This window comes from Papio anubis, chromosome 2 (assembly GCF_008728515.1).
Source record: "Papio anubis isolate 15944 chromosome 2, Panubis1.0, whole genome shotgun sequence".
In the NCBI taxonomy this organism is placed as follows: Eukaryota; Metazoa; Chordata; class Mammalia; order Primates; family Cercopithecidae; genus Papio; species Papio anubis.
Window position 1 is genome coordinate 81,388,441 of NC_044977.1, and position 21,014 is coordinate 81,409,454.

General features: G+C 37.2%; 2 protein-coding genes across 2 annotated transcripts in view; one reads left to right on the forward strand and one right to left on the reverse strand.

The window, feature by feature from the left end:
• Positions 1-5,008: 5,008 nt before the first annotated feature.
• On the reverse strand, positions 5,009-14,175 carry LOC116273676 (uncharacterized protein C3orf67 homolog). Its single transcript, XM_031662924.1, has 5 exons — positions 13,945-14,175; positions 13,107-13,269; positions 11,599-11,718; positions 10,355-10,477; positions 5,009-7,671 (listed from the first exon to the last, which is right to left on the reverse strand). Exons 1-5 carry the CDS (start codon positions 14,173-14,175, stop codon positions 7,286-7,288), a joined length of 1,023 nt encoding a protein of 340 aa, XP_031518784.1. The 3' UTR covers positions 5,009-7,285.
• Positions 14,176-14,509: 334 nt separating this feature from the next.
• The window catches only part of LOC116268635 (uncharacterized protein C3orf67 homolog), a 114,485-nt gene continuing 107,980 nt past the window's right edge, over positions 14,510-21,014 (forward strand). The window contains exon 1 of the mRNA XM_031662925.1: positions 14,510-14,554. Coding sequence (XP_031518785.1) covers positions 14,510-14,554 — 45 coding nt within the window. The remainder of the gene's footprint in view (positions 14,555-21,014) is intronic.

Below are 21,014 nucleotides of genomic sequence, written 5' to 3' on the forward strand. Positions count from 1 at the left end.
CCTTTGAGACAGGGACTAGTGGAGGCAGGGGCAGTGAGAAGACTTTTACTTCTAGTGTCATACCCTTCTCTATTACAGAATTTTAATTTTCCAACTGTATTCATGATTGATGTCAATGAGTAATTATGGGACATTTCTAGTTTCTTCTTTGTTTTTTTTTTTTTTTTTCTTTTTTTTTTTAACTATACTTTAAGTTCTAGGGTACATGTGCATAACATGCAGGTTTGTTACATATGTATACTTGTGCCATGTTGGTGTGCTGCACCCATCAACTCGTCAGCACCCATCAACTCGTCATTTACATCAGGTATAACTCCCAATGCAATCCCTCCCACCTCCCACCTCCCCCCTCCCCGTGATAGGCGCTGGTGTGTGATGTTCCCCTTCCCCAGTCCAAGTGATCTCATTGTTCAGTTTCCACCTATGAGTGAGAACATGCGGTGTTTGGTTTTCTGTTCTTGCGATAGTTTCCTCTCCAGCACCTGTTGTTTCCTGATTTTTTAATGATTGCCATTCTAACTGGTGTGAGATGGTATCTCTTTGTGGTTTTGATTTGCATTTCTCTGATGGCAAGTGATGATGAGCATTTTTTCATGTGTCTGTTGGCTGTATGAATGTCCTCTTTTGAGAAATGTCTGTTCATATCCTTTGCCCACTTCTTGATGGGGTTGTTTGTTTGTTTCTTGTAAATTTGTTTGAGTTCTTTGTAGGTTCTGGATATTAGCCCTTTGTCAGATGAGTAGATTGCAAAAATTTTCTCCCATTCTGTAGCTTGCCTGTTCACTCTGATGGTAGTTTCTTTTGCTGTGCAGAAGCTCTTTAGTTTAATGAGATCCCATTTGTCAATTTTGGCTTTTGTTGCCATTGCTTTTGGTGTTTTAGACATGAAGTCCTTGGCCATGCCTATGTCCTGAATGGTATTACCTAGGTTTTCTTCCAGGGTTTTTATGGTATTAGGTCTAACATTTAAGTCTCTAATCCATCTTGAATTAATTTTCGTATAAGGAGTAAGGAAAGGATCCACTTTCAGCTTTCTACTTATGGCTAGCCAATTTTCCCAGCACCATTTATTAAACAGGGAATCCTTTCCCCATTTCTTGTTTTTCTTAGGTTTATCAAAGATCAGATGGCTGCAGATGTGTGGTATTATTTCTGAGGACTCTGTTCTGTTCCATTGGTCTATATCTCTGTTTTGGTACCAGTACCATGCTGTTTTGGTTACTGTAGCCTTGTAATATAGTTTGAAGTCAGGTAGCGTGATGCCTCCAGCTTTGTTCTTTTGGCTTAGGATTGTCTTGACAATGCAGGCTCTTTTTTGGTTCCATATGAACTTTAAAGCAGTTTTTTCCAATTCTGTGAAGAAAGTGATTGGTAGCTTAATGGGGATGGCATGGAATCTATAAATTACCTTGAACAGTATGGCCATTTTCACAATATTGATTCTTCCTATCCATGAGCATGGTATGTTCTTCCATTTGTTTGTGTCCTCTTTTATTTCACTGAGCAGTGCTTTGTAGTTCTCCTTGAAGAGGTCCTTTACATCCCTTGTAAGTTGGATTCCTAGGTATTTTATTCTCTTTGAAGCTATTGTGAATGGCTCTCTGTTTGTCTGTTACTGGTGTATAAGAATGCTTGTGATTTTTGCACATTAATTTTGTATCCTGAGACTTTGCTGAAGTTTCTTATCAGCTTAAGGAGATTTTGGGCTGAGACAATGGGGTTTTCTAAATATACAATCATGTCATCTGCAAACAGGGACAATTTGACTTCTTCTTTTCCTAACTGAATACTCTTTATTTCTTTCTCTTGCCTGATTGCCCTAGCCAGAATTTCCAACACTATGTTGAATAGGAGTGGTAAGAGAGGGCATCCCTGTCTTGTGCCAGTTTTCAAAGGGAATGCTTCCAGTTTTTGCCCATTCAGTATGATATTGGCTGTGGGTCTGTCATAAATAGCTCTTATTATTTTGAGATACGTTCCATCAATACCAAATTTATTGAGTGTTTTTAGCATGAAGGGCTGTTGAATTTTGTCAAAGGCCTTTTCTGCATCTATTGAGATAATCATGTGGATGTTGTCTTTGGTTCTGTTTATATGCTGGATTACATTTATTGATTTGCGTATGTTGAACCACCCTTGCATCCCAGGGATGAGGCCCACTTGATCATCGGATCCGGTTTGCCAGTATTTTATTGAGGATTTTTGCATCGATGTTCATCAGGGATATTGGTCTAAAATTCTCTTTTTTTGTTGTGTCTCTGCCAGGCTTTGGTATCAGGATGATGTTGGCCTCATAAAATGAGTTAGGGAGGATTCCCTTTTTTTCTGTTGGTTAGAATAGTTTCAGAAGGAATGGTACCAGCTCCTCCTTGTACCTCTGGTAGAATTCGGCTGTGAATCCATCTGGTCCTGGACTTTTTTTGGTTGGTAGGCTATTAATTATTGCCTCAATTTCAGAGCCTGCTATTAGTCTATTCAGGAATTCAACTTCTTCCTGGTTTAGTCTTGGGAGAGTGTAAGTGTCCAGGAAATTATCCATGTCTTCTAGGTTTTCTAGTTTATTTGTGTAGAGGTGTTTATAGTATTCTCTGATGGTAGTTTGTATTTCTGTGGGGTCGGTGGTGATATCCCCTTTATCATTTTTTATTGCATCTATTTGATTCTTCTCTCTTTTCTTCTTTATTAGTCTTGCTAGTGGTCTGTCAATTTTGTTGATCTTTTCAAAAACCCAGCTCGTAGATTCATTGATTTTTTGGAGGGTTTTCTGTGTCTCTATCTCCTTCAGTTCTGCTCTGATCTTAGTTATTTCTTGCCTTCTGCTAGCTTTTGAATGTGTTTGCTCTTGCTTCTCTAGTTCTTTTAATTGTGATATCAGTTTTAGATCTTTCCTGCTTTCTCTTGTGGGCATTTAGTGCTATAAATTTCCCTCTACACACTGTTTTAAGTGTGTCCCAGAGATTCTGGTATGTTGTATCTTTGTTCTCATCGGTTTCAAAGAACATCTTTATTTCTGCCTTCATTTTGTTATGTACCCAGAAGTCATTCAGGAGCAGGTTGTTCAGTTTCCAAGTAGTTGAGCGGTTTTGATTGAGTTTCTTAGTCCTGAGTTCTAGTTTGATTGCACTGTGGTCTGAGAGACAGTTTGTTATAATTTCTGTTCTTTTATATTTGCTGAGGAGTGCTTTACTTCCAACTATGTGGTCAATTTTGGAGTAAGTGCGATGTGGTGCTGAGAAGAATGTATATTCTGTTGATTTGGGGTGGAGAGCTCTGCAGATGTCTATTAGTTCCGCTTAGACAAGCATTTTGTAACCTTCTTCATCTGCCTGTAACAATGCAAAGCCAAGTCACAAGGACCAAGAGACCTGTGACTTTTTCAGAGAAGAGCTTCAACAGATAATAACAAAGACATGTAGATGTGAACAGCCTAAAAAGATTACTCATACAGAGTAAATATTAATTTGCCTGATAGGTATACAGAGTATGTTATGTTCTAACTCACAATACATAGGAATAAAAATGCAAGGCAATATATTCAAAATAGAGTCTTTTCATTTTTTCCCAACACATAAACTAAAATTTAAAAGTATCTAAAGACTACATGGAAATATAAGAAGACCACTGTGGACTAAATACTCCTTTCCACTGTGTGTACATAAGTGTGTGTGAGAAAGCAATTAAAAATCATTACTTGGCCAGACGCGATGGCTCATGCCTGTAATCCTAGCAAGTTGGGAGGCTGAGGCAGGCAGATCACAAGGTCAGGAGATCGAGACCATCCTGGCCAACATGGTGAAACCCCGTCTCTACGAAAAATACAAAAATTAGCCAGGCGTGGTGGTGCACGCCTGTAATACCAGCTACTCGAGAGGCTGAAGCAGGAGAAATGCTTGAACCAGGGAGTTGGAGGTTGCAATGAGCAGAGATTGTGCCACTGTACTCCAACCTGGCTACAGGGTGACACTCCATCTCGAAAAAAAAAAAAAAAAAAAAAATCATTACTCAAGCATGCCGGGTGAGTGTTTTATAGTATAATCCAGAAATATTTGGTAACAAAAAGTATATAAAATGAAATAGCTTAACTACTGACTGCTAAAAAAAACTCTTGAAAGCAATGACAACAAGAAAATTGGGAGGGTGGATGAAAATGGCCATTTTAATCTGTTGTTTGTATGCTTTGCAGGCTTCCACAGAGTTAGAAGAGAGAAGATACAAAAGCCTTCTGGCTAATCTGAACACTACAGGTAGTCAGTCCACATAATTCATGTCCAAATATGAATAATTTCGGGGGTCCAAATATTCCAATTTGGACTGTTATACAAGACAAATTACTTGGCCTTGCGAACATCTGCTTCAATATGTGATAGACAACCAGAATTCAGGGAAAAAATGGTAGCATTTCTAGGTGAAAACTTGAATTAAGGGAATAATAAAATATTAACATAAGGCTAATGATTTCAAGCTGCAAAACCAGGTGTATACACTAGAAGCTATGATGGGAATAACAACATAAAATACAAAATAGAGACAATAACAGTTGCATGCTTTTATTTCTTTCAGATGTTGCAACAATATGAAAGGCACTCTATTTTAATAGCTTCCCTAAAAAATTCATTTTACGTGGTAGTCTTGATTTTATAGCTCACTAGGAAATATTGTTTCTGTAGTACATTTTCCAAATAAGAACAACTTCAAAATTAATTGAATACCAGAAGTATTAGTATATATGGCTGCCTATGGAATAAAATATATGAAAAAGCAAAGAGTAAGGTAAGGTTATATGCAAAAAATTCATACTTTTGAGTCACCAACACTAAGATCTCAAATGTGAATTAATGATTAGCAACTTCAATTACAAAGAAAATGTATTGCTGAAAGCTAATTTTAATTAGCTTTTACTATTGTATGTGTACTTGTCTTCTATCCTAATAATACGATTTGATTTTGTCTAGTTTATATGTTACTGAATACATCTAATTTTCCTTTAAAAATACTCAATGGCCTAACATCAAATAAAGTCTTTTAATTATACATTATAAACTTCAAGCATAATAATGTAATTGTTATTCACTTGTCCACCATTATTTACAACTTGACATTAAGTTTTCCTGAAGTATAATTATAGAAAGATAAGGATATAACATTCAAAAATAATGCAATTAATAGTAGGGATGTCTTAATTAACTAAACTGATTTTTCTTCAAAGACTATATGTAAATAAACATTGTAAATATGTAGCCTAATTTCCCATTGATTTATACAATTAATAAATAGGAGAAGCTATCCTACAGGAAAAGAAATTACCAAAAGTACAAAAGAAGGAAAAACCCAATTTTGTTAAGAAGGTATCATTACACATGCTAAAACTTGTTTGAATATAGCCTAGCATTTTTGTTGGTCCTATTTTTGTATCTTAGCTTGTATCTTGTTAGTCTCTGTACCAGCAAACCCCAAAGCTTGATAATGTGGCAAGCATCTCCCCTCTCTCCAGCTGCCACTCTTAGTAGGCTTTGACTAAAGGCTGGCGAGTGCCAGTGTTGGCAATGAGATGGTCTCACCACAGACTCTAGCCATATGCTACTGGTCACCTTGGTGGGCATGGCACAGGGGTGACCAGACAGCCCTGCCAGTGAAAGCTTGGGTAATGCATGATAAATTTGTTTTCAATTTTATGTAGTTGTTAATAAATACACGTCTGCGTAATAAATGTTGAAGGATGTCAGAGGCAGAGTAGCTACAGCAAAAGAAAGCATTAACTGATATCAAATTAAAATATTCAGAGCTGGTATTCTTCATTTTCCCATGAAGCTCTACTGTTTCTTCTAAAGGCTTAGCCTCTCTATAGATGGAATAGGTAAGTCCTTCATGCAGTGTGTTTAAAGGGTAGGTTACCCATAATACTTCCCTCATAGTTTTTCAGAGAACTACCATTTCCCACCTGCCATGAAATGTCCACTATTAGAGTAATGCTTTTGGGTTATTAAGAAAGATGGTGCTGTGCATGTGGGAAGGGGATGAGCCTATTCTATCCATAAAATGAACTGAATTAATTAGTCAGTTTAGACCATGGAAGGATTATCAGCTGGGATGAGGACACTATTAGGTGCTGAAGACAAATGTCCATGTTTTTATAACTTCACGTTATTAAAGGTGAAAGGAACAAATGTGTCCAGCAGCAACACTTAAAATGCTAGCATCAAATGTACTATTTATGTATAAAAGGATTTGCAGTAGGTTATGTTTGGTATGACTAATTGTTTCATCACACTCAGAAGTAAGAATATTGTGAAAAGAGGATCCTCTATGCACTTTGCTGAAGAAACTCATTAAAAGTTGAAAAAACCCATAATTACTGCTTAAACAATCCCATTATATTCTCAACTGCCTTCAAAGGTTGGTGCTATGGACTTAATCGGTGCCTCACTGTCCAAAAAGGATTCTTAAGCAGCTACAGTTATAAAAATATTTTGTGGGCACATATAAAAATGTTTTCTAGTCATTTCTATAATTTCTATATAGAAAAGCTTTGTACATTTTCACTAACCCTAAAGTTGATTGTATTCTGCTTTTAGAATAAATTTTTCCAGAAAGTATGAATGACCATCATTAAAAATAACACTAAAGAAATTCCACGAATAAATGCACTTCATATGGGGAAAAAGTTATCAATGAATTAGGTTTTAAACAAATATTTCCAAACTATATTCAGTTTGATTTGATACATTTTAAAACTTTTTATGAATTTACTAATTTATAGGATATATTTGTATTCTAAATAATTGCAAATAGAAAACCTCCTGTAAGGCAAGTCCCAGCACTAATCCATGATTCATTATCTCAACTTGAATTGGCGCAACTCTTCAAATTCTGGGACCATATGGAAAATAATGAGTCCTAATAGGTCTAAGGTGAAAAGATGGCAGGGCAGTAAGGAAGCCAGAAAACCATCAATTTAGAATGCTTAGCAACTGCAACACAATTTCCCCAGAGATCTAGAACAGTATGTTCTCAGTGTTTTACTGGTCTTGCTATCATATCTTGCTTGCATATCATTTCTCATTCTGTGATTCAAAGATTAAAATGAAAAAACAGAAAGAAACCCAAAACTGGTTTCTATAATTAAAAATGAAATTGGCTGACTGTTAATTAAAAAAAAAAGACAGTAGTTTAAAGTTACCATAACAACCTGATGCAACTGTTGACTGACATGGCAATCTGTTGTATTTTTATAAATAGCAGTTGATTTTCCCTCTTTCATTTCAACTTGTTTTAGTGCTTATTGGAGCTAAGGAAACAACTGTGCTTTCAAAACTACTTCACTTATCAAGCAGTGTACCTCTTCACTGCTGTCGCCGCCGTAAAAGTCATCCTCTGATTGGGTGTCTCTGCTTGTCACACTGTTATCCTCTTTTAGATCCAAAATAAATGAGACCTCCTCTGGGGACATAGTCTGAGTCTTTCCATGAGGTGCTGATCGTGGTCTTGATGAAAAAGTGAAAATGTCCTTTGGAACACTCTGGGATTCCTCTGCCTGCTGGTCATGTTCACTCTCCTTGCTGGCTTCCAGCCACAGGTGTGACGGGTGGCAGGAGTCATCATCCAGAAGTAGAGACTGTCTGCTGGATGCCAGACATGAAAAGTGATCAGCATTTTCAGGAAAGATCCACTCATCTGACAGTTGGAAAAGATGACAAAAATTAGAGCAGCGCTCCATAAAAGTGTTATTTTTTATGTATTTATTTTTATTTTTTGTTTTTGAGACGGAGTCTTGCTCTGTTGCCCAGGCTGCAGTGCAGTCGAGCGATCTCGGCTCACTGCAACCTCCACCTCCCGGGTTCAAGTGATTCTCCTGCCTCAGCCTCCTGAGTAGGTGCGATTACAGGTGCACGCCACCATGCCAGGCTAATTTTTGTATTTTTAGTAGAGATGGGGTTTCACTATGTTGGTCAGGCTGGTCTCGAACTCCTGACCTTGTGACTTGCCTGCCTTGGCCTCCCAAAGTGCTGGGATTACAGGCATGAGCAACCGCACCCGCCTGGCCAAAAGTGTTATTTTAGGCAGGTAGTTAGGCTAAAATTTCTTGTTGTTGAAACAGATTTATCAAATAATGCAAAAGCCAAGCAAGGCAATTTATCGACCATCTTGTAACCTGCTAAACATTCAACCCATACATCAGTGCCTATAGCTATGGGCAACTCATTTGCATTTCCTCTCCATTTGAGTTGAAACACTGACCAGGAAATTTATAAGTCTGAAATAATTATCACCTGTCTTGCAGCAAGTTCTTTATAAGACAACCTTATTAATTTGACATTCCAGAGGGGGAAAGTCTTCCAAATTTAAGGGATCGAGTTACTAATATCTCCTTTTAACTGCAGGAGGACAGAGGACTTAACCAGCTTCTTTAAAAAAATCTGGTCTTTATTCAGATTACAAATCATGGAGGAGAGGAAAGGATGACAAGATTGGCAGTCATTTCCACTCTACTCTACTGATTCAAACAGGACAATTCACAGACTAAACCAAGTAGACTTTTCAAGTAATAGTAAATTCACAGAAATATTTGCTAATCCGAGCAGTGGATTCTGCTGGGTGAAAAAGGCCTTTATGTTTACATTTATAAGAGACAATGTTTTGATATAAAAACCTTTTAGCACATTATCATTTTCTTTAAAATACTGTACACTACAGGGAAATATATATTTTATCAAAAACTTTTAAAGACTACAATCTTTTATACCACAATGAGATAGAGTTTATAGCTCTATGATCCTGATGAATTGAAAAGGACAGATCTTTATAATGATATCATTGAAAGCATGCTTTCTTCTTTGGATTGACAGTAGGAAAAAGTTGAGCATGTTCTCAATGCAGTCTATTTTTCTTGAAATTTGCTTTTTTTTTTTTTCCAGCTTATTTCATTGGTAAAATCTTGCAGAATCACAACGTAGACATGGTAATTTTACCCCTGATTCTTGAATCGTATTATATTTACGATCACAATAAAAGTAACCAAGAGAGATCTAAGGTTTGCAACTCTAAAGCCTACAATGCAAAAGCAAAAGCAAAAGAACCCACAAAAATCTTTAATAAAAATAACTTTGATGGTACAAATAAAACACAATTGCCTTTATCTGTTTCTTAACTTACAGCTACCATTATATAACATAACTTGCCTGTAAAAAGGGTGATCAATGTATACTTCTTAGAGAAAATCTACTAGGGACAAAGCTTTCATATATTGAGGGATATGAGTCTGTAGGCATATGGCCAATGGCAGGCTGAGTTTAGTTCTTCTGACCACCTTCACAGAGGGCTGCAGGGGCATATGGACCTGAGTCACTGTAGCTTTGGGTCAGTGAACTGAACAGATTCACTGGGCTTCCCTATTTTGGACAGCAAACCCTTTTGCATGGTGCTGGGTACATGGCAGGTGCTTTGTAAGCAAATTAGGTGCTTTACAAATGCTGATAAAGGTTACAAAAGTCAATAGGTTGCATTATGTATATGGATATGTGAAGAAAACAGAGGAAAAGATACCAAGAATCTTCATTATGCACTTAAACAATTTGTATGACCTATTGCCAAACATGTTATCAACTGTCAAAACGTCAAAGTAAAAGGAGTGTTTTACACCAAACTAACTCTAATTATCTCACTGCCACATGCTTTTTATGGAATTTGCAGTTTTACCTCAAGTATTTCCATATCAATTGTAATGAATAATTTGGTGTGTTTTCTTAGAAAAATATGTAAATTACTGTGTAATCACAATATTGCAGCAAACAAGATAAATGCAAGAATGATCACCTAAACATCTAATTAGTTTTTCCACACAGTCAGATTTATGCTAGAGACACTAATTGCACCTAACATTTTAATGAAGGTTTCAACATTGCATAAATAAGACTGACAAACTACAAACAATTTTCATTTATTTTCTTTTTTCCCTTGCTCAAAAACAATTTGCCTTTGTAAAAGTAGTACACACCTGCTAGGCAAGATATGTTGATGGGCTCAATGCTCTCAGCTCAAACCATCTCCATTATAAAGAGGACTGGAGAAATGCAACAATTGATCATCTTTGGGGAGGGTGAGTGTCATGGGAAAACGTCAGTTTTAAACTTTCATTCTGAACAGGATGACCCGTGCATTAAAATTTGAAAATAAAAAAATACTCTTTCATACATTAAAGTTTGACATAAAATTGAGGTTAAATAAGGAGATTTACACAAACTTACACATTTTAGCAAATTGGCTGCATCACCACTTTTCAAAATGATGGGATTTGAAATATTTGCCATATTTACCTTTTATTCATTATTAACAGATATGGTGTAATAAAGATGCCAACCTGATTGATCAGGAGACTGGGGTCCTAGAGTGCTGGAGTTCAACAGCCCTGCTTCTTGTTGGGACACAGTGGTGAGGACAGTTGCTGCTTTATCTTCATTCGTGTTATTTCCTGAAGAGTTGCCTTTATTGAGATAAGTATTTTCCATCTGTTACTTTTTTTGAAATTTATAAAAAGTAATTTTAGAAGACTGGTTTACTTTGGTATACTTTACTATTTTATCATTTAAAAGCAAATTAGAGGCAACAATATGAATTACATGCAGTTTTTTTTTTTTCCCAGTAGACTGTTTTAAGTTGCATTTTTATAGAGGTTCACCTTAAAATTCTTTGATACTTTTACAGGGCTATTTTAGATTTAAGTTTTACAATATGTGATAAAAAGAATGCCAAAACCCATAAAATGTTTAAAGGATCTTATATTATTTTCCTTGGGTTCCACAAGAAATGAAGTGAGTTTTCTTTAAATTATCATTCTTACTAAATGGGACTCTTTTTGGCTAAGCTTTTTTCATCAGTATGTTAAGAAAAAGGATCTAAAGTCATTATTGCAAAATTAATTTTTCTATCTACTCTTTTATAAAAAGCATGAAACCTAGCAGGCTAAATTTCAGCCAACCCCGGAATCTTACATTTTTGAGAAATTATGCTAACAGATGTATACATGATACACTGGGTGGGATTCAGGATAGACTGATATATGTGTACACTTATCTATATATACATGCCTCAAATCCAATATTTAAGGGAATAACTATAATGGCCACTTATTTGTCTAATGCTTTACCAGTTGCAAAGAGTTTAACCTTTAACATATGGTGAAGAATCCAACGGGAGAGACAGCAAATATAAACAACAATCTGAAAAGGGCCCAATTTAAAAAGACACAAATGAAACATAAAAATTATAATAAAGTTCCAATTTAGTAAAGTCTGCTAGTGGGAATTTGTATCACATTTGGGCCATTTTTTTTCAAAAACAATCATTTAAGTTTATTCAGTCTTTGAGAGTAAAAACAGGAATTCCTTTATTTCTGTGGTACCGTCTATTTAATCCAGCAAATCTCCATTAGGGCTCTAGAGCAATTCTTTTGCAGAAAATTTGATTTCCATAATCCTTGTAGAACAGACATTTATATTTTAAATGGATTGGTTCATAATTCTTTGAAATTTACAACCTGCAGAGAGAGATTCCATTGCCCTGAATAATATACAGATATAAGATAGGATTGAAATAGTGCCATACCGCTGGGTGTCTCTGTCCTTTCTCTGCTGGTACTTTTTAACCGTAATCTTCTTCTGTTATTATTCTTATCTGCTGATGGTTCTTGAGGGGGATGTGGATGCATAATAGGTAGATTGGCTGCTACATTTTCATATCAAAGAACAAAAGCCAGAACAGAAAGTGCTATATGGCTTGAAGTAACTCAGTAAATATAATTATTGCTATAATGAGAATATTCATGTACAATTTTGACATAACCTGAAGATACATCAAAAACACAACTTCATAGAACATAGGCATTTATTCCTATTCCAATATTGGGATCTTATGAGGCTTTCAAAATTACCGGTACACTTTATTCCGGTAATACAACCTTATAGAGGGCTAAAGTAATTTGACTAATGTTAATCATACAACATGGTATATTTAAAAACATTAAAAAATGAAATTGACAGCCAACACAGAAAAATTACTTCTTCCTTTAAAAGAGGAAGCATAGATAACTATACTTTCAACAACAGCTTAGAGAGCAGCTTCCAAAAGAGCTCTGGAGAACTGAGGTCAAGCCGAAGAAGAATTTTTAAGCATTATTTAATTTTGCAATAATAATCATCATAACAGCATTTAATATTTCCTGAATGCTTAATTTCTTGGTGCAATATTATGCACTTAACAGGTTTTTCCCCTGAATCCTCACAATGACCCTTTGAGGCACCTGTTGTTTATTATTAGCATTAGTGCCAGTAGTAATGCCATTCCCATTTTGCAGAGGAGAAAACTGAGGTTCACAGCATTTAAGAAACTTGATCAAGGACTCACTGACAGGCAGCTAGGACTGGATATCTTTTTTTCCATTTTCTTATCTCAGTTTCATACTGCACGAGGGAAATTTTCTGTGACAGTGATCATTAATTTGTAAATAATATAAAATGAACTTAAATGTCCTCCCTTTTCAACTCTCACTAAAGTCAGATCAGTAAGGGTAGAAAAAGTGACAGGGAATTCTAAGTCTTGGGTTCTGGTCTAAATTCTTTCTAAAGGTTACAAACTGCAAATCACTTTACCTCTTTGCTTGACTTTAAATCTCTATCTGTAAAATGGGACAAAAATCCTTTTTCACTTACAGGGTTTATTTTATTTTTGTTGTATCAGTGAGAGAAAAGAAAGAGTACCTTACAAATGGAAGAGATTAATTAAAAGATAATATCAAGCTAACAACACTTAAAATGCACATGGCATTTCCAAAATATAGTGATAATGGAATGCTATTTTATTTCTGCATCAGTTATCATAAAATAAAATACAGGGTATTATAGCAATTTGAAATAATGGAGAAAACAGAATGATAGATTTCAGAAGCTAATATAAGAATTTCAAATATATTTCAAAATCCACCACCCTTTTCATTGTTAAATGACAATTCTCTAGACTTAAGAACTAGACTTGAATATAACTGCTGATTTATCTTAACAAGAACATTTCTCACTATTTTCACTAGCTATCAATCTTTATGCATGATTCTTTCTTACCATGAATAGGTACAGTCTGCTTTATGTGGTGAATATTTTCTTTATTTCCTTGCTCCTCAGACTCAGGTATCAGCAAGGCTGACATTTCTGTACCATTAACACGCTTCTCTACAGTGGACGGCTGGCATGATCGGTTATTTTTGGACCCAATGGATCTCACTGTCTGTAAAGATAAGGAATTAATCTGCTAATTTTAAAATACAGCAACTACATTTGTTTTCTGTAGAAGCTATATAGAAAACATAATATTTGGACCAACGAAGAGTGAGAAAAAAACTAGAGGAAAAGAGGTTAAGATGTGAGGGAAAGGGAAATTATTATAGGAAATTAGAAATGGAAGGAGGAAAATAATGAGATAAAATAGAAGACATGCAAGTCTCCTAGCCACATAAATTAAAATTTGCCTATTTGCTACACTCCATCTTCAGTAGGTAGAAGTCGAATTAAAAATCACTGCGTATGTCAGAAATTCGGAGGAAATTAAAAATAAAAAACCTAACATTTGAGAATCTGTTCATCGTAAGGTGTCTGGTTATGATCCAACTCCTCTGAAAGAGACAGCAAAATGTGCTCACTTATATTTGCCTTTAAATTTTGGGAACATATTTAATGAAAAGAATACTTGAAAATGTTAATTATGTTGACACGACAAAAAGGAAACACTTTGAAGTCTTTTAAAATCCAGAATTTCTGTTCCAAATTTATTCAAGCCTTCTGCTTTTGGCATGTAGTGTCTGTCTGTCTGTCTGTCTCTCCCTCCCTCCCTCTACAAGGGAAAGACACTCTTCCCTTACTAGGTCACTCACGCTTAGATAAGCTCTCCAAACCTTGCTCCTACCTCACTGGATATCCTCATGTTACTCCTTCTGCCAGAGAGTGGAGGTGGCCCAAGAACTTTGGATCCAAAGGCGATATGACAAACATCTTGATTTTTACTGTTCCGTGTACTACCTGTTCCTCTGTTAATGAACTGATCTGTTTTGTTAAAAGAAGGTAATAACAGTCCATTAATGGGTGTAATGACAAACATCACACTGCAATCTTTCTGAAAATCCAGTCCAGGTGCCATAGGATCCAAATCTCCCCTCTCCCCTCCCCCCTCAGCACTTATTAAAAGCACAGATACTAGGGCCCAACATCAGAGATACAAGATGTATAGAATTAGAATCTTGGTGGTATCACAGTACTTTTAATAAGTTCCCCCAAGGAATTTTTATACTCACCATCATTTTAGAACCACTGCCAAAAAGTTTTTCTTTAAAAAAAAAAGGGAAAAGCTACTTAAAAATACATCTTATTTTCTCTTTAAGGAAATAATTTAAATAAAATTATTCAACTCAACCTAACAAATATTTAACTGAGTACTCTCTCAGGCATTTCCTAGAGGCTGTCCGTGACACAAAATGGAGCCTGGAGAGGGGGACAAGACCAGTAAACAGGTCACCAACGTAAGGCAGACCAGTGGGAATGAAGAATACGTGACCTCTTCATGGACCCAGAATGATGGATACAATTTCAAGAATAAGAGATGTAGGATGCCCTAGGCAGAAGAAAGTACCAGAGTAAAGGCATGGAAGAAGGGAAGGGCAGGGTGTATCTGGGGGTCAGGAAGTGGCTGGTTTCGCTGGAAGGAGAGGCTAGGGTCATACTGAAAAGAGCCTTAAAACGTGAAGAGCCTATTCTAAATTTAGTAGGCAACAAGGAATCCCTGAAGGTTTTAGGGAGAAAGAGAGCAAAACAGTGTCACCTTCAGGATAGGGCAGGTGTGCTCACCAAATCCTGCTGCTTTCCTTTCTGCACACACAGCTAAATTACATTGCTGAGCATTCCCTGCAGTTATACAGGCCGCATGACTGAATACCAATTTTTTTTTTTTTTTGAGACAGAGTCTTGCTCTGTCACACAGGCTGGAGTGCAGTGGCATGTTCGTGGCTCACTGCAACTGCCACCTCCTGGGTTCAAGCGATTCTCATGCCTCAGCCTCCTGAGTAGCTGGGACTACAGGCACACAACACCATGCCCAGCTAATTTTTGTATTTTTAGTAGGATGGGGTTTCACCTTGTTGGCCAGGCTGGTCTCGAACTCTTGACCTCAAGTTATCCACCTGCCTCGGCTTCCCAAAGTGTTGGGATTACAGGTGTGAGCCACTGTACCCAGCCCCATGGGACTGAATTCTGGCTAATGAACTGTGAGAAGTTTCAGCCATTTCCTGGCCCCCAAAACTCCCAGTGGAATCCCCCATGCTCTCTATTCCCTCGCCTCCTGACAAGATGCAGAAGATCTTGTAGAAGACTTTAAGGGCTCCAGGGAAGCCACTAGATGCAGGTCCCTGAATGACCACATAAAAGGCTTCCCAAGGAACTCCTGATTGGACTACAACTGAGGGGTTCTTTGTGACTGCAATTAGCCTCCTCTGACTAACAGGGCAGGTGAGGGTGATGGCCTTTAACTCAAAACTCTGTCCATTACCTAGAAAGCTTTCTGCTGTGACCCACCTGTAAGACAGGACCAACTTGAATATTACAATGACGGTCCCAAGTAAGTCCACATTTGCCCACCGGTCCCGGACATATATAAGCTACTGGCCACGTCCTGTCTGACCTACTCCCTGCAAAAATTCCTCTAGCTAGCTAGTTGGTCTCATTAGCCTCTGCTGTAGAGCTATAATTTTACATGTGGGGGGATTAAAAACCACTTCTATGCATCAGTGTTAAAAAAAGACACATAGGTTTGTGAAAATACACTATACTCAGCAAGATCTAGATATTTAGGTCTGAGTGGAAGTAGTGTGTATATGTATGGGTCTGTTTTGGGTCTGTTTTTGTGTTTGTAATAGATAAATCTGAAGATATAGGCAGGGGCTAGATCGCTGAAGTGAACTGAAACAATTTTTGCTGAACAGGAGACATGAGGTAGATGTTGAAGTGGTGAGGAAGTATAAACCATGTTATTTTTCTTGAAATTCTGGAAGCCCTATTAGGTAGGAGAGAAATTCCATTTGTCTAAAGGGCAGAATCAGAACTAATGAGAAGAATTTACTTCAGGAAGCTTTTAGTCCAACACAAGGGTCATCTTTCTCTAAACATGTCTGGTTGTTGAGGTGATAAATTTTCTGTCATTTTGAAGGCATTTGAGCAGAATTCTGGATAGCTATTCTGGATGCTGTAAGGCAGGTGCTCGAGCAGAAGTCTGGATAGTTATGCTGGATGGCGTAAAGTGGGTACTCAAACGGAAGTCTGGATAGCTATGCTACATGCTGTCAGGCAGGTGTACAAGCAGAAGTCCGGATAGCTGTACGGGATGCTGTCAGGCAGGTGCTCAAGAAGAAGTCTGGATAGCTACTCTGGATGCTGTCAGGCAGGTGCTCAAGAAGAAGTCTGGATAGCTATGCCAAATTTGCTGTCAGGCAGGTGTACAAGCAGAAGTCCGGATAGCTGTATGGGATGCTGTCAGGCAGGTGCTCAAGAAGAAGTCTGGATAGCTATTCTGGATGCTGTCAGGTAGGTGCTCAAGCAGAAGTCTGGATAGCTGTTCTGGATGTTTTCAAGCAGGCGTTCAAGTAGAAGTCTGGATAGTTATGCTGGCTGCTGTCAGGCAGGTGCGCAAGTAGAAGTCTGGAGAGCTATTCTGGATGCATTTAGGCAGGTATTGAAGCAGAAGTCTGGATAGCTGTTCTAGATGTTGTCAGGTAAGTGTTGAAGCAGAAGTCTGGAGAGCTATTCTGGACGCTGTCAGGCAGGCAGTCTAACGGGGCAGATGGATGTTAAAGCAAGTAATTTATAAACAACTATATGATTATAGCTGTGATAAGAGTTATGAAGAAACTGTCTGAAAGGTTCTAAGTGTGTTTAACAGGGGCTTTGTATCTAGTCTTTGGGGTCAGAGAAATATCGTTCAACTTGAGACTTAAAGGAAGTCTGGATAGCTATTCTGGATGCTGTAAGGCAGATTCAGACATCAGGTGACTCCCTAATTTATATCTCTCAGCCTCATCCTCTCTTCTGAGCTCCACTCCTTATATCCAGTAGCCTCTTTACCAGCTCCTCTTCAGTGGCTGAAAGGCACTTCAAACTGGAAACATGGTCTAATGAATGGTACCACAATCCATCCGGTTTGAAAAGTCAGAACCTAGGTGTCATGCTTGACACCTTCCCCTGATCTCTCCATATCCAATCCATGTCCGCTTTCTTCCATCTCCTCCACCAGCACTGACATCCAAGCAAACCATCCTCCTCCTCCTGGACGATGACACAGCCTCTCACGTGACTTACTGTGTCCACTCTGGTGCCCCATGCCATCCCTCTTCCAAAATGCAGCCAGAGAGGTTTTATACAAACAGAAATCTAATTGAGTCATTTCCTTTCCTTCACTTAAAGTTCTTCAATGGCTTCCCTGCTGCTCTCAGGAGTAAGACAAAGGCTCTTAACATTGCCCACAAAACCCTGCATGTTCTGACATGTCTATCTTACACTTCTCATTTTTTGCTCTCTTGGTAGATGGGCCTTCTCAGTTCTTCCTGCCTACCAGAGTGTTTGTGTATGCTGTTCATGGCGAGAAGGCTTTTCCTTTTCCTCTTGACCTTCATACCTCAGCTCACATATCATTTCCTCAGACAAGTCTTTGCAGACCTTTCTGATTAGGGTAAGTTCCTCCAATATAAGCTCTTTCATAAATTTTCCCTCATAGAACTTGTCAGAATTGAACTTTTACACATGTCCATGGGATTCTCTAATTAATGTGTGCTTCAGTAGATATAAACTCAGTGGCCTGCTTTTGTCACCCTGAACTGCCAGCACCTAGCCCAGTGCTTGACACAGAATAGGCACATAATAGTTCCTTGCTGAGCAAAATGAATGATTCATTAAATGAAATGAGTCAGAAGGGAAGTTGGATTAAATGATTCAAATATGTCTAACTATGGTTTGAAGTTCATTTTAAGAGAAATCTACCTGGGGGTTTTATGTGTGCATCAAAAAGGAAGTCTGGGCAGGTCTGGGCAACTCCAGGATGTGAGGGATGAGAGAGAAGGGATAACAATGAACAAAACATTGATGTTCTCATAAATGATGACGCTCTCAACAGTAGCAGTGCTATGGCACTGCAATCAGATGCTATTTGGATTACACATGAAATTTCCTAGTGACCAAATAGACTTGGCTATGTGTGCATATGTATTTTTTTTAACCAGCCATTTATATTCAATTGGAGTCAACAAAACAGTCTCTCACGATTGACAATAGGAAGAAATGACACTCACATTCCAGACCAATTGGAAAAATCTATTACAGTCAATATTTGTGCCTTTTGTGACTGAGTAGAACAAATTCTAGACTATTCATTTGGTTCTCAAACGTTGATTTTCTCAGAGAAAAATGGCTGTGGAGAGGAATGAAGGGCTCTATGGGACATGGTGGGGGCCTGGGAGGGAGTTCTGTACCAGCACACGGCCTTTCTTCCCTCTTCCAATCCTGGAAGTTCAATGTTCAGCTAAGGGCCATTTTTCTGTTCAAATATTTTACAAGAACAATTTCCTGATGTTTTTTCATATTCTTTAGCTATAAGCAAGTTTCCCCTCAACCAATGTAAGTTTTTTTGTAGAAAGACCATTAATTTGGCACAGTATGTACCTCCATCAGCTGAACCCAGCTTAGCCTATTGTAGACAATGGATAAATCTCACCAAATTATGGAAAATTAAAAATTAAAAGTAACTTTTGTGGGGAGGGAGTATTTTAGAAATCATACTGACACAGTTCCAACTAAAATTTGACAAAATGAACATATTAACCAGTTCATAGTTATTAACAAAATTAAAACTAAATACTTCAAATTTCTTAGAGGAATCTCTTGCTTACTAGTGGACACCCAGTGTCTATTAAAGATACACCCACACCTGAAATGCTATCATTCCCAAATCAGAGAAAACAGACATTCTATATTTCATAATCCTATCTACCATAGAATTTCTTTAAAGAGGAATCTACCACAGTATATTTAAATTAACGTTTATTTTTAAAAATTTTGCACATTTGGTACACTTTATTTTTCACAAAACAAAGTATACCAATATTCCACTATTTAGCATCTCTTTAATAGATGTCGTTAAACTTGTTATTATAATGAACACACCAATTCTTAAATCCTGCTTCACTTTAATAAATCTGTGTATAATCATATTAATTGTCACAATTATCTCTATAAACATGTATTGTGCTATGCATCTACCATAATCAGGTCCTAATTAACACCTACTAAGAAAAGTAATTTAGAACTTTGGTTTCTAAAATAAAAAGTAGAAGAGATAAAGTTTCCATAATGAGAAAAATCTTAATAAAAGAAAACTACAAGCAGAAACGCATGCTTTTGAATTCCAAAAGGAACTCTTTTAAGAGCTGATATCAATATGCATAATATAAGGTTAAAAATGAAGATTAGATTAAAGTCATGTTCTAGGCATTTCATTTCCTTGGGTTTGTGGAAAATGAACTTAGAGTAGGTCAGAGATGTTACCACTAATTATTTTCCTATTTTACTGAGGGGTACATGCCTTTGTAGTTAGATTGTAAAACCTGAGGGTCTACTCTCTAATTGTCTTTTAGAAAAATAAACATTCATTTTTGTCTCAAGATACAATGTTCTAATTATTATAGTCATTTAAATTTGCACGATTTTCAAAGCTTAACCAGAAAAACCTGCTGAATTTTCATCTCTAATCACTGAGGGGTCATGCTCAAGACTTACATCTATTACCTAACAATCAAATCAGAATTAAAGCTGGTACCAAAAGTCCAGACTTTGAATTGGATTACTTTTCATTGTAGTAGTATATGTGAATTGTTATTAAGAACATAACAAATACAAAAAAGGCTGATCTTGTACAGCAGCATTATTTTAGACAAGGTACTTACCTTTCTAAGCCTCACCTCTTAATCCGTAAGATTGGGATAATCATAGTACTGAAGTCATGGCATTTTTGTTACAGCACATGAATCAATGCATGTAACATGTTAAATGCTGTGCCCAGTAGGGAGTAATATGTTATTAATACCTAGTAAATATGCTATTAACACCTTCCATCATGAATAGCATTTAACAGTTTACCAAGTCGGTTCTCAGTCATTTATTCCTTGCTTTAGCCACACTTTGAGCAGTGACCAGGCACTTAGTTGGGCATGTATTGCCCTAGTACTATGTAAGGCAGGGAGTAAGGTGGACACAGTCACCTCCTTCAAAGAGCTCACAGTCTCACGGGGCAGATGGATGCTAAAGCAAGTAATTTATAAGCAACTATATGATTATAGCTGTGATAAGAGTTATGAAGGAACTGTCCGAAAGGTTCTAAGTGTGTTTAACAGGAGCTTTGTATCTAGTCTTTGGGGTCAGAGAAATATCGTTCAATTTGAGACTTAAAGGATGATGGATATCAGGATACATGCTCAATCTCTCTGCAATTTCCAGTCACCTGTGCAGTATTACGATTCCATGTCTACAGAAGAAGAAACTGAGGCTCCAATGTTTAGAGATCTGTCCATGCTCCGAGCAGGGGCTCAGAAGCCAAGCACCCCAATGCCTCTGTGTGTGTGTGTGTGTGTGTGTTTAATTACATATGATGATGCCCTCTGTGGATCAGGAGGACGTTGAAGCAGATTCTTTCCATATTTTCCAATTCTTCCACTTATTTTCTATGCAATTTTGTAAAGCTATCTAACTAAAAATGTTTGTTTTGCTATCTGAAAAACTGGGTTTATTAATGATTGTATACATAAGTATCAAAACTGCACAAATATGATAATTAAGTGCATGTGATAAGGACTAAAAGGGTTTATGAGGAATCCAACACAGAACACAATACCATAATATCCATTTTCAGAGGGAAAAAAATAGGGCTGTGGGGACCGGGGAGGGCAA

What these genes read in the sequence shown, in the direction of transcription:
- LOC116273676 (XM_031662924.1), bottom strand. Translation starts at nt 14,175, where the DNA reads ATGGCACCTGGACTGGATTTTCAGAAAGATTGCAGTGTGATGTTTGTC. An exon ending in ACATGAGGATATCCAGTGAG is followed by an intron (nt 13,270 to 13,944) that starts GTAGGAGCAAGG and finishes TTATCTTTACAG; the next exon opens with ACAGTGAGATCCATTGGGTC. An exon ending in GCAGACTGTACCTATTCATG is followed by an intron (nt 11,719 to 13,106) that starts GTAAGAAAGAAT and finishes ATGAAAATGTAG; the next exon opens with CAGCCAATCTACCTATTATG.